We start from the raw sequence: 14,382 nt of genomic DNA on the forward strand, positions 1-14,382 counted from the left end.
CTCCCTGTGTCTGCGTTGCTTTCCTCTGGGTGCTCTGGTTTCCTCCCACGGTCCAAAGACATGCAGGTTAGGTGCATTGATGATCCTAAATTGTCCCTGGTGTGTGTGTGTGCCCTGTGGTGGGCTGGCACCCTGCCCTGGATTTGTTCCTGCCTTGCACCCTGTGCTGGCTGGGACTGGCTCCAGCAGACCACCATGACCCTGTTTTAGGATATAGCGGGTTGGATAATGACTGACTGAATATAATGTACTTTATTTATCGAGATTTGATTGCCTCATACATATATGACATACACAAAGTATTATTAAACTTTAAAGAAACAGTCTAAAAAAACACTCCTTTTTATGAAAAAAGTAATGGTCACTCATTATAAATTAATGAAATACAATCCTCTGTGCAAATTAAAACAGATCTACTACTGCTACATTTTCTACTACCATTACTACTACTACTACTATATCTACTCTCTCATTATCTACTTTATTTCAATAAGAAGGTTGTTCTTGTTTGCATGGAATAAGAATATGAAACTGTGGAGTGGTCTTCAACAAGGTGACTTGCATATCATCTTTGACATCCAACCTATTTTGACTTTTCGAACAAGTGCTGAAACGCCTGATTCACAAAGGTATGTGGTAGCTGTATAGCTCTGTACTGGCCTGTATCAAGTCAAGTCAAATTGGGAAGAATGCACTGGTACAGTGTGTTGCCGCACCCACTACACAACGAAACAGCTTGGGATCCCGGTTGGCAACCCCCCAGGCAGACACGCGGTCCAGTCCCACCCACTGGAAATGACCCTCTATCTGCCACAGCCAGGTGTTATATGGGCAACCCATGGGCCTGGTCCAGCCACTCGGGTCCCCAACAATGAGAATCTTACGAGCCAGATCACCCTCGGGGAAATGCAACACATGGCCGTACTGCTGTAACTGATGCTTCCTCACAATGTAGGTAATGTCCTTCATTCAGGACTCCATGAAGTCAAACCAACGGTACCCAAGGATTTTCCAGAGAGACACAGTACCAAAGGAGTCCAGTCTTTATCTCAGGTCACTGGATAGCGTCTATGTCTCACAACCATATAGCAAGACAAGAAGCACCAGGACTCTAAAGACTTGGACCTTCATCCTTTTGCATAGATATTGGGAGCACCACCTTTCCAGTAACTTATGACTACCCATGCTCTTCCAATCCATCTACTGACTTCACAGGAAGAGTCACCAGAGACATGAATGTCACTGCCAAGGTAAGTAAACCTCTCAACAAGATTTACACTCTCTCCGCAAACAGACACACTGCTGATCGCTGTGCCCAAGAAGTCATTAAAGGCCTGGATGTTTGGTTTTTATCCAGGACACTCGCAAGCCCAGACACTCAGACTCTTCACTCAGTCTCTCGAGGGCCCTGATCGGAGCCTCCATTGACTCCAAGAAGATCATATTATCGTCAGCAAAATCAAATTCTGTGAATCTTTCTTCACCAACAGATGCCCCACAGCCTCTGGACCCCATGACCTTGCCCAACACCCAGTCCATACAAGCATTGAACAGAGTAGGAACAGAACACATCCCTGAAGAACCCCAGAATCAACTAGGAAAAACACATAGGTTCTGCTTCCATTCTGCACAGTACTTACAGTACCAGTGTACAGGCAGGCCATGATATCCCGCAACCTTGAAGGGATCCTGCGAACCCTTATGATGTCCCACAGGGCAGCTCGATCAACTGAGTCAAACGCTTTAAGAAAATCGACAAAGGCTGCAAAGAAACTCTGCTGATATTTGCATTTGCACTCCATGAGAACCCTCAGTGCCAGGATGCGCTCAATGGTAGACTTCTTAGGTGTAAAACCAGACTATTCTGGTGGCTGGTAGGTGAGCAAGTGATCACAGATCCTATTGAGGACAACCCTAGCAAGGACCTTACCCGGTACAGAGAGCAGTGATAGCCCCCTGTAGTTGCCACAATCCAGACGATATCTATCTATGTTGGCCTGTATAGTGAATATGTTAATTTTTATCTGACCCTCACGGACCCCCTGAAATCCATCCATGGACCCCCTAGGGGTCCACAGACCTCAGGTTAAGAATCCTTGGTCTAAGTGATGGCTCTAAATCGACCCAGTAAGAATTCAAGGGTGTGGAAGGGCTAAAGAGAACCTGGACAAAACCCATAGGACAGGCAAGAATATGCAGTCTCAACAAAGATGAAGGCCTGAAACAGCAAAGCAGCACTAACCACTCCATCAATGCCAAAGGGATACATGCACATCAGTAAATTCAAGATGCCCTGTGGGAAACCGTAGCCCTGATGCAACCAGGGACTGCTATCTAGGGAGGTAGTGCCCTGTGTATGTCCACACGGTCCTTCCTGGCCAGCCATCCGTCATAGGTGTCAATCCAAAATTTCAACATACACAGCAAACTTCATTGAAAACTGTAGTACTATACTGTTTATTAGCATTTTTGTCTATTTCTGTCCAACTTATATCTATGGATACTTTGTATAGTGTTTGGATATGCAAAATACAGCATATTGCTTTGTTACCAACTGCTGTTTATTTTGATGGAGCACAACAAAGGTTTTCTTGGACTTGTTGATACAGATTTTCTGAATGTTTTACTGGAACACAGTTAACTCGGGTGTGACGTCATTCCAAGTTCAAACATCTGATTTACTTTTAACAAACAAAAGCTATGTTAGGGTTTTTAAGCTGAATCCACAAACTTGGACAATCGGGAATTGCATGGCACAGACCTTTATATCCTTGGTCAGGTGACCAGGAGAACACAAAAAAGTTACAAACATAAGTAAATATGAGTTAAAACAAGAAATAAACATGTTCATTGGATTCCTGGCCATCCAAAACAATGTGTAAAATATAGTTTGAGCCCTAGAAACCATTTATAAAAATTAAGAAAGAATTGTCAAATCATGACAGAAAGTGATAAAGATAAACCAGAAATGTTTTTTTTCCCAGATAGGCAGGCAGGTAGGTCAAATCCTGCTTTCCACACTGTGTGACTGGTCACTGGGACTGGGAAAATACAAGAAATGTAACCAATTGTACATCAAATCTTAAAATGTTGCAAGCCAATGTTGTAATCACATTTCAAAATGTTGCAGGTAACAGAATAAATCAAAAAAATATTTGATTCCCCTTGCCCTATATGTACATTCAGTACCTTTTCTTTGGTATTCTCATGTGTCTGAACCTCTCTTGCCTGGCACTGCCCCATTCAAGTGGGTTCTTGTGTTCCTGTAAAGTCTGCTTCTGAGACTGTATCATTTTGAGACATCTTGCTTGTCCCTTTTCTGCTTTTTATACCTTCTGTTATTGAAGGTGACTCTCAGAATGCCTCTTATGCCGTTACCCCTCTTTGTGCGTCTAACACTTCCTCTTTCAATAGTGTCAACAAAGACAAACTGACCAATCACACCAAAGCTAAACTAATCCATCAGATTGCTCATAGCCACTGGACCCACACAAAGACCTTAGCATTTTATAATATGCAGTTGTAGGTGCTATCAGAGGCAGGTAGTATGGTATTGTGTTCAAGTCTAATAATAACAGATTTTCAAAATAGCTTTAATGGCTGAGTGAATAAGCACTAACTGAAAACTACAGTGACTGCATGTTAAAACCAATACTTGCCACGTTATAACTGAATAAATTTAAAAATACTTGATTACCCTTGCTCTGTATGTACATTCAGTGCCTTTCCTTGGTATCTATCTAGAGCTACAGTATTGATGTAGACTTTTATGCGCGCGGGGCGCATGCCATTTACCAAGCAAAGAACAGAAACACTGTCCATTTACGTTGTGACTAAACATATTACAAACTGTATTACTTACATAGATAGATAGATAGATAGATAGATAGATAGATAGATAGATAGATAGATAGATAGATAGATAGATAGATAGATAGATAGATAGATAGATAGATAGATAGATAGAACTAACTAAATGAGAGAAAAAACACGAACAAAGCAAAAACTATCCCTTCCTGATTCCTTGCAATAAACGCATATATTGCATGATGCGCATGCGCTTGTCTCGGCAAGGCTGGCGTCACCATTTCTATGGTGACATTGACTTCCGGCGGCCACGCTAACCTTTACACACACCCACACGTGACGTCTTCCAACGAAGGCGGAAGAGATTATGGTTGTTTGCTTTTGTACCTGAAATACGTGCTGCTACTTCCGCAAACTGGGATTTATTTATTTTTTTTATTTTAGTTCTTGGAAGTGTAAAATTTTAGATACGTAGTCGCTCTCGTGTACAACCATGGAGGTAAGTCTCACGCTAAGTGTTGCGTTTTTTAATAGGGGAGCGCGGTATGAAAAACGAAAGTCATTTAACTGTGTAATACTGTCAGTGTTAGAGCATCTCATGCTTGCAATTGAGAGTGCGGATGCAGAAAGGTAAACGAGGCTAGAGTGGTGGTATTTCTTTGTTTTGAGACATTTGGTTTGTTCCTTGTTGGAAGCTGTACATTTAATTTCTGTAGATTTTAATTCTGAAAATAGTACTGACGAGTGGAAAACGGCCTTTACTTGCTATCATTCTTTCCCAATAATATAATTAAGAGCATAATCTTGTAAGTCATATAAGACAAGTCAAACAAAATTGCAAAACAGATTTACAATTCAAAGCTGGTCGTCGTATATTATGTAGTAGTCAATCGGTAAAGCAGAGTTGTGCAAGTTTTCCTTGGAAAGCCACGGTGGTGTATGGTAGGGGTTCGCAAGTTAAGTCCCGGGGTACCAATGTGGCGGTGGGTTTTAATTCCAGACAATTTTACAGATAATTGGTCCCTGATCCGATTTTATAATTAGTCTTTTTCGTTTCCTATTTTGCATTCAAAAATATATGCTAAAACGTTTACATGTAAGCAAAATTTAGAAATGTAATTTTGCCATATCTTTAAATATTTAACTTTATTTTACCACATTCTTTTAAATCACTTTTTTCTAGGTATTACATCCAAACACTGAATATTAGAGATGAGCAGTACAGTACAGTACAGTATAGGCATAGGCATAAATAATACAGAATATTAAAGGGAAGCAACTCCTTCAGTATTCAGTTTACTTGTGAGCTAATTTATAAGAAAAAGCTTAAATGTCCAGTACATAAAAAAGAGCATATGGTATAGGGTACTTAATTTGGCCAAAGTCTGAATCCGGTTCTCTTACTTAACTTTTAATTTTAAAAAATTTAAGCCATTGTTTAATGTGCCTCCAGTGTATTCCGACACAGAATACATTAGAATCTACACCCTTCACTCATCACCTTATATCCTGCTTATCCAGTTCAGGGTTCTGGGGCCGGATCTATCTGAAGAACATAGTGACCAAAGACTGTACAAGGTGTGTACCAACCTAATTACCTACACACTCATGCAAAGCCAAGTTAGAACAGCCAGTTGACTTAACACACAAGTCTTTGGTGTCTGCTGGAAAAACTGGAAGCAGACAATTTAGGGAGAATGTGAAATCAGCTTGTCCAATACCTCAGGCTGGACTTCAATCCCAGGACTCTGAAGCAGGTAGGTAGTGTTGTTACCTCCTAAACTCCATATCTCACCCTACACACTGTGCATCATGTTGTAGGTAATGCTTGTACAGAAGTATCTAGTGCTAATAAAAGAAACGCGTTACATATTTTAAAATGCTGAAAATCAGTAGTGTATGATGAAATTATACCTTTAAAGAGGAAAATTGGCACTGCTGGATAGTCTTGAATGCAGAATAATTGGAACAGGAAATCTAATTGCCTGAGGACTGTATTCATAGACCTGAATTATTTGACACTGGTAAAGAATTGGGGAGCGTGGTGACTCAGTGCCAAAATGACAGTCTAACAGGTCCTGGGAGTTGAGTTTCAAGACGTGTTCATATTTATTAAGTGAATCAGAATTACTTCAATGAATTAGCTTAATCAGACTTTTAGTGCAAGAATTTCTCCTACCCCAGAGTAGGACTTGAGAGGTAGTTTACCTGTATGAAAGGTTCTGGTCTCACTGCAAGCGATGAGTAGGAGGCCAGCACCCCCTGCTGCAAATTAACAATCATGAAGGTGTTTTGTAGTTTTCTGATACTAATGCTGAGGCTCGCCACAAAGATAATAAACAATAATGTTCAAACGATAATGAAAACATTATAAGGTAAGATAGTGTGCTAAGTTGCATATAACTGTTTCTACTTCGCAACAGCATCATGAATAATACTGTAATGAGCACCAGGATTATAAGACTGAGATATAAAAACGAAATGAGAGTAAAGGCAGATAACAAACATGTCTATTTAACAATGAACGATCCACTGCAATACTTTCAGAAGAATCACGTTCCTGCTGAAACTAGTCTATGGCTATTCCTGCACTGTTACTGAAGTTGTTTTTACTCTTCCAGTTTTCCAAATTTTCTTTCAAGAATTGCTTGCTCTGTCCCCAAATGTGTTTTAATCCTACACATCTTCTGCGAGGGTCTAATAATCCAATAACCTGTCAGTCTCTTCCTGCTTTCTTGAATCTTCTTCATGGGCTTGTAAAGTGTAATGTAAATGTTCCAAAGGTTTGTGAAATGCAGAACTTTGCGTTCCTGCATGACATTTTTCTGTCAATCACCCATCCGGCCTTGCTTATCTCTTCTCAAAGTAGATAGATCATTAGTGAAATGCACAAGATTTATTACAAATATATTTCCATCCATATCAAATCAATATCTTTTTATGAGTTCATTGTTGTCCAGTTTTTCCAAAACATTCAGCCTTTCCCAGGTCCCAGGATTTGCATACCACTGTCTGCCTGACTGCCTTCTTCTGGCAGCATCTAGCAAGTTAGGACAGCTCAGGTGCCGTACTAAAGTTTTGAAGTTAAGAGTAGTTTCCTAAACTAGGATAATTGATGAAGTGCTTTTACTCCTGCTAGTAGGGCCAAATTAGCTTTAGTGTGAGATTTTGGAGCCTGTTATGGGCTGTTTTTCTACTTTGAGACTCTTGATACAGTGGTGTGAAAAACTATTTGCTCCCTTCCTCAGTTTTGCTAAGAAACATCTCAATGATTGCCAAGACTTTTGGGAAAAGACCTTGTGGACTGATGAGACAAAAGTTGAACTTTTTGGAAGGCAAATGTCCCGTTACATCTGGCGTAAAAGGAACGCAGCATTTCAGAAAAAGAACAACATACCAACAGTAAAATATGGTGGTGGTAGTGTGATGGTCTGGGGTTGTTTTGCTGCTTCAGGACCTGGAAGGTTTCCTGTGATAGATGGAACCATGAATTCTACTGTCTACCAAAAAATCCTGAAGGAGAATGTCCGGCCATCTGTTCGTCAACTCAAGCTGAAGCGATCTTGGGTGCTGCAACAGGACAATGACACAAAACACACCAGCAAATCCACCTCTGAATGGCTGAAGAAAAACAAAATGAAGACTTTGGAGTGGCCTAGTCAAAGTCCTGACCTGAATCCAATTCAGATGCTATGGCATGACCTTTAAAAGGCGGTTCATGCTAGAAAACCCTCAAATAAATCTGAATTACAACAATTCTGCAAAGATGAGTGGGCCAAAATTCCTCCAGAGCTCTGTAAAAGACTCATTGCAAGTTATCGCAAACGCTTGATTACAGTTATTGCTGCTAAGGGTGGCCCAACCAGTTATTAGGTTCAGGGGGCAATTACTTTTTCACACAGGGCCATGTAGGTTTGGATTTTTTTTCTCCCTAAATAATAAAAACGAACATTTACAAACTGCATTTTGTGTTTACTTGTGTTATATTTGACTAATGGTTAAATGTGTTTGATGATCAGAAACATTTTGTGTGACAAACATGCAAAAGAATAAGAAATCAGGAAGGGGGCAAATAGTTTTTCACACCACTGTAGATGTGGGCATTGACCAACTTACTGAGTGCAAAGCAAACCAAAGCCAATTTTGTTACAGGCAGCTGAACTGAATCCTATCTCTCTCATACTCCACTTATGTGATGCCATTTTTCATGCTGAGTTTCCTTACCACTTCTCTGTAAATCTGGCATCTTTTGAGATTTCTGATTATGGATACTCTATACATTATACCACCAGGGCTTACTCTCCCTTGGTGTCTCCTGTGTACTTATAGTAGCTTTTAGAAGAGCTTACCATTTTTTTTTATTGTTGCATCATATTAAGGCCTTTGCTGGTCCCTGTGACGGATTGATATCTGTTACAGCAGAATTGTCAGTTTGACAACTGGCCACTACAAGTATTCAGATTTTTCTAAGTAGTAACTTTTTGAAATGGTTTATTTAAACATAATAATGTTTTAACTTTCTATTTTTTTCTGCAGGACCAAAATCAAGACTCTCCAGGTTTTTCAACTCCTGGTACTGTAAAATCAAAGGTAAATATAAAATGAGCAATGCTGTATATCTATAACCCTTTTTCATTTTTGCAGCTGCATTAGTTTCCTTGAGTAATCTCTTGCCAGTTTTTTTAGGTCATTGTTCTTCATAACATTGGTTGTCGAAAACTGGATACCCTCATAAAAAGATATGCTGCTGTATTTATGATTTTGTGCTCATACCTTAAAAATATTTGATGTTAAAAGTGACACTAGCACTTGTAAATTAAGCAAAATAATGTGCAAAAGAGGAATCCCATAGAAACCCAAATGGACTGTCATTAGGACATTCAAGCCTTATTCATTATTTACTCTTTGTCCAAGCTGACCTAGAGAAGCAAACATTATACATATAATACATTACAGAGTTAACAAATATTACAGAAGAAAACAAAGTGTTTCACAAGAAGCTTAGTATTATTACAGTACTCTGCTGCATTAAGTAAACGTCTGTCACTGTTGTGTAACCTTTTGTGCAATTAAATATGCTTGGATTATCTGTTGCAATATCTCATCAGTCTTTGGCAGGCACACTGAATTTTATTATTATTATTATTTTTTTACTGTGTACCACAGGATTGGCTGACATCATTGCTTAGTTTTCTATATTACAGTCAACCAGTATATAACTTGCACTTTTAAACTTCCCAAGGTTTCCTTCAAGATTACTAGTTAGTGGTTTCAAATTATTTTAATTTTTTTTTGTAATTCTCTTTAATGTTAAAAATGTCTTGTGTTAAAGAGATGCTCTCCCCAAAAAATGTTATACTATACATATATTTTTAGTTTATTCCTCACCCATTTGTATTTGTTGTGATGGGCAAGAAATACATTTTCATCTCAATTTTTTAATGGAGAATGGAGATCACAAAGTTTATGATTCAGTGAACTTGAATTTTGGTCTACATGAGGCCAATACTGCATAACTGCAAATGATATTAAAACATTCATGAAAAATACAGTGTTATTCTTGTTGCATAATCTACATCTGTTATTCAGTCGTATGCTCACTCTCTCCAAAATGCCATAGAAGAATGTGATGAAGGGTTAATTTTTCTGAAATTGTTCAAATTATCTCCTATAGAAAACTTTACATAGATAATAGCCATTTAGTGGTGTAGTTGTAAGAAGCACTATGGTTCCTTCAAATCCTACCATTATTATTTAAAATAATATGTGAATTGCAAATGATAAGAGAGGTTTGGTGAATAGCCTGTTATTGTTGTACAGTGCATCCGGAAAGGCTTTGCTGTGCATCGAAGGCTGTGAATACTTATGTACATGTGCTTTCTCAAATTTTTTATTTTTAATAAATTTGCAAAAACCTCAAGTAAACTTTTTCATGTTGTCATTATGGGGTGTTGTGTGTAGAATTCTGAGGAAAAAAATGAATTTAATCCATTTTAGAATAAGGCTGTAACGTAACAAAATGTGGAAAAAGTGATGCGCTGTGAATACTTTCCAGATGCACTGTATTTGTGTATATAATGCAAATGCAGATGAACAGGAAGAACTCGAATTGCTTGAATCTGCATTTAGCCAGAACTCCAGGTGTCATTCTTTTTCTGTTTATAACACATTTTGTTCAAAGAAGTGGGTCGTAAGTGAAAGTGATTGTTTGATGTAACTAAGTGGAAAATGCACAAGAGTATTTTTTTCCCTACATTTGCTTTTTGTGGATTATTGTTAAATATGGTGCAAGTCCAGAAATAGCACATTTAACATACTCTTCAAATGAAAGCACTTCAATTGTTTTATTAACTTCAGTCAAAAGAACATGTATGGGTCGGAGTGTCTTTGCATGGTTGAAATGAAATACAGCTGTTAGGGCACTAATCTCTTTTGATGGCATAGAATGGATAAAAACATGAAAATTATATTGAGTCTTTCTAACTCAAAATAAATGTCATTTTCCTTTGTCAAAGAAGTCCGTCACTTGTAGGTGTGCAAACACAATTTTAGGTTCAAGGTTATTTCTACTATGAAAAGAATGTTCAAGACACAGTGTTATGACTTTATAGTCTTTATCAAGTGTTCAACTGAAGAGGAAAGAGCAGGTAACATTTATAGGAGGGTAAGGATAGCCAATGCAAATGAAATGAGAAAAGATGAGAGCCGGTGAGAAGTAGCTGCCATTAGAGAAGCCGAAGGTAGAAAGTCAGTCATTAAGACCTTGAGAAATATGTGACCCCAGCCTGAAATTGTGATCAGCCTCTTCTGTTTTTCTTTGAAAAGTGTCTTTGAAACCCTGTGAAAGATCACAAACAACGAGATCAGTGTGGCCATGATCAAGGGAAGCGAAGTGTTCTGCAGTAGGCATTGTAAGGTCTTTGATTTTAATGGCACAAATATGTTTCTTGAAATGATCTTCTGCCAGTCTCCCTGTTCTACTTATGTAGACGGCTGGACATGTCCTACAAGAAAGGCAGTAAATAAGATTTTTAGACTGGCTTGAGGCCCTTTATTTAATATTATATTTACCAGTGGAACCAGATACAATGATACTGTTGGTGACACAGCAGCATCTTTTACAGCTCAAACTGGCCGTTGAAGAATTTGGTTCTCCTTTTTGAAGTTAGCTGTAGACAAGAAGTTTGTGCAGGTTATGTGGTAGATGAATGGAGTTAAAAATAAGGATAGGAATAAAAAGGGCTCCTGCGGAAAAATAGGTCTGCAAAATTGTGAAATTTTCTTTGATGACCTCTTTGAGAGAGAGTATGGGGGGGAATAGATGAAACAATGAGATGTGGGTTTCATTATTGTGGTTCCTCTTTGAGTGGATGTTATGAGGTCTGAAATTAACCGAATATTAGATGCATTTCAGGAGTTAAACTTCTGGGCAGTCAACATTCACTGACCTTGGTTATGTTTAATTGTTCATGAAGAATGGATTCAACTGACCCATAAATAGTAAAAGTAGCATTTCTTATCTCTTGCACTACCTCTCTTTAACACTTCATTACCATTTGCTCCAAGGTGGAAATATTTTCTTCAGTCACAAGCTTTCCAGAACTTAGGTCATCTTTATGAACTTTTTTTCCTCCATTGGTTTCCTGACTGTGGTATATGAAGGCACTAGTGTTGTTCATGTGTATTAAAAATGCATGTATAATACTTGATTTTGTGTTTTGGCCTTCGTGTTGACTTAGTTCTGAAACAAGAAGCACACATGGTAAATGACAAATGCTATAAATTAGAAATTTACATATTTTGGGTCATATCTTTGGCCACCTTGAAAATCACCACAGTAGAATACTTCTGTTAGGTTAACAATCAGAGCATTGTAATTCTTTATTAAATAGTTTCATTGCTTTGTTGCTGCAAAAAAAATGCAAATCTCTCAATTTTTTTCCATCAATAGACTAGCTACATGAATTCAAACTAGGCCTAAAGGGATTATTATCTAGTTGCTAGTTCTTTTCAACCAAGTAAGTTACACTGAATATTCTTCCGACAAATCCTACACCGGTAATTACATTACACCGTCCACCCACATTCAGTTTCCTTCTGTCTAGTAAATGGCTTTTCAAGAGCAGGATTGCAAGATTTTTCTAAAAGTACTTATTCAACAGCTGTAAGATCAGCATGTTTAACATTTTGTCCTTAAGAATTACCTTCTGTATTTTGATTAATATGTTGACATGTGTTTGTGCTGAAATTGGCTGTTTGGGGGTTGTTGTCAAGTAATGGTTACTGTTGTCCTTATGTTATATTAAGTGTTTGTGTTGATGTTTTATATGTGTGAGCTTCACCAAATCAAGTTCCATACAAATGACATTGTTAAGGTAATAAAGTACTTACTTATTAGATTTGAAAAATGCTATTTTTTTAATCAGCTTAATTCAGCTGAAGTCTTAATTTTTGTTGTTGCTCATAAACCTGTAGTATGACAAGCATAAAAAAATAAAAGCCGATCCTGTTAACTCATAACTTAGTTAAATTAAGACAAAAACTGATGTTCACAAAGTGCAACCAACTCAAATTATACAGTATGCTAGCAAAATGATTGCAATTTAGAGCAATGATGTATGTGTCAAATGCATGTATGCTATATGCTCCTTGCTTTTAACATTAATCTTACTCGTTGCGTTTTAAGGGTTAACTATTTATTGTGAGGCTACTGATGGTTACCTTAGCTGTCAGAGTATCATTTAAGTACCACCCTGTTTGTTTAGTAAAATATTTGCATCATATATAGCTATGTTTATTGTGATAAGCGTATTTTTTTGTATGATCACCATATATCTAAATAAGCAATAATTGCAGGTCTCAGAGAGGCTAAGAATCATTTAAATCTTTTTGGTGTTAGACTGCATTAATTTTACAGCCATAAGAAGAGAATCTCATTCTGTTGTCTTGTAGTAAGAGATGTATATACTTTACATATGTCTTACTAGGAATACAAATGAGCAAATGTTTTCAATAAATATTTCAGCATCTGTGCAAAAGCATTGGCACTATAGTAGATTGTTTATGTTAAAATTGCATGGAGTGTCAAATGCAACAAAAAAAAAATCTGGTACATTCTGCCAAATTTGAAAATACAAATTGCTTGTAAATTAATGAAAGCTGCCAGAGTCAGCAGAAACATAAAAGCATAATTGAACACAGTGACCTGATTAAAAATCAGGTTACATTCTGTTTTTGAGGGGTCTTGGGCTTGGTCACACAATTTGTTTCCTTCAGTTATTGACCTCGCAATGAATGCCCAAATAGGACCTGTGTTACCTTGTGGCAGTTGGTTTTTTATTCCAGCCAACTTTTTAATTAGAGAGCTATTCCATCCTTCCTTCAGGTACCTTCCTTGTTTAATGTGCTTGTTTTGCTTTTGTGGAGTCAGCAATTTAAAGGAATCTTATTTCCTTATCTTTATGCTGTGCTGTCCAAAGGTTTACCTTTTAAGTCAGTAGAATAAACGTGTCGCCAGGCAAACCCATCATGCTGCCTTTTTCTTACTTTAATGTTAACAATATAATATAATCTATGTAAATATCGTACCTAGATTCAATCTCTAGAGTTTATGTAATTGATCTGCTAAAAACTGTTCAATGACCAGAATTTTACATATTTTTTTCAATCAGTTAATCAGTTCAATTAGTGAAGCACAATTTTAACTGTTGCCACAGAAGACAAATCTGCTTAAATAATATTAGTCAGTGGCCACTGGTTTAGCTGTTGATTGACATAAAAATTTGTAGCCAGTTTCCCCCTTAGGATGAAAACAGAGCTGCTATCCATGGAAAATTCAGTGGATGTAAAAAATGATCATTTGACTGAGAAGTGTATATTATCAGAATAGTGATATTGGAAATATAATGAAAATGGACAGGTCTTGTGTAAATCATGAGTAGCCTAAATATCTCCAGTGCATTGTTTAATTTACAAATCCACAATTCCTTATTCATTTTTATTCAAATATCAAGTTTTCTTGTTGCTTTACATATCTTGGTTTTATGCAGTGTAGCTGCTGTTCATGATCAAAACTAATCTTACACTTTTTGTTTCTCTCAGTTGGATGCGCTGTCAAAAGAAGATCTTGTAAAGTTTACAAAAAAACAGATGGCAGTGTTGCAGAAAGTCAAATCAAAATGTGCAGGTACTGATGCTTATAAAAACATTTTTGATTGTATTAACTGCATTGTGTTAAGAAAGCTTTAATATGCTCTAATTCTGTCAGGATCTCAAATTTAAAGTTAGATAAGAAGAAAATTCCTACTCTTTGAATGGCATCATTTTCTGCTCAATTATTATTGATTTTTTTTTTTTTTTTTTGGTGTGGTTTTAATCTTTTGCATAATTAGTTTATATTTGGCATGATCACTCAGTCTTATGCATTATACTACTGTATATATACTTGGGAAGTAAATTCACATTATTACTCTTTTAGAGAGACTAATTACTACATACAAAGTGCAATGCAACAGAAGGATTCTATATTTCCAAACTATAGTAAGGTTCAACAAAAAAAATCTGTATCTGTATGTG

At 37.2% G+C, this 14,382-nt stretch overlaps 1 protein-coding gene across 1 annotated transcript in view; it reads left to right on the forward strand.

Annotated features, from left to right (window-relative positions):
• Positions 1 to 4,172: 4,172 nt before the first annotated feature.
• Positions 4,173 to 14,382, forward strand: part of LOC120522837 (GRIP and coiled-coil domain-containing protein 2) — a 97,673-nt gene continuing 87,463 nt past the window's right edge. The window contains exons 1-3 of the mRNA XM_039743527.1: positions 4,173 to 4,306; positions 8,344 to 8,397; positions 13,909 to 13,993. Coding sequence (XP_039599461.1) covers positions 4,301 to 4,306; positions 8,344 to 8,397; positions 13,909 to 13,993 — 145 coding nt within the window. The 5' untranslated portion in view covers positions 4,173 to 4,300. The remainder of the gene's footprint in view (positions 4,307 to 8,343; positions 8,398 to 13,908; positions 13,994 to 14,382) is intronic.

Source organism: Polypterus senegalus, chromosome 2, assembly GCF_016835505.1.
Source record: "Polypterus senegalus isolate Bchr_013 chromosome 2, ASM1683550v1, whole genome shotgun sequence".
Lineage (NCBI taxonomy): Eukaryota > Metazoa > Chordata > Cladistia > Polypteriformes > Polypteridae > Polypterus > Polypterus senegalus.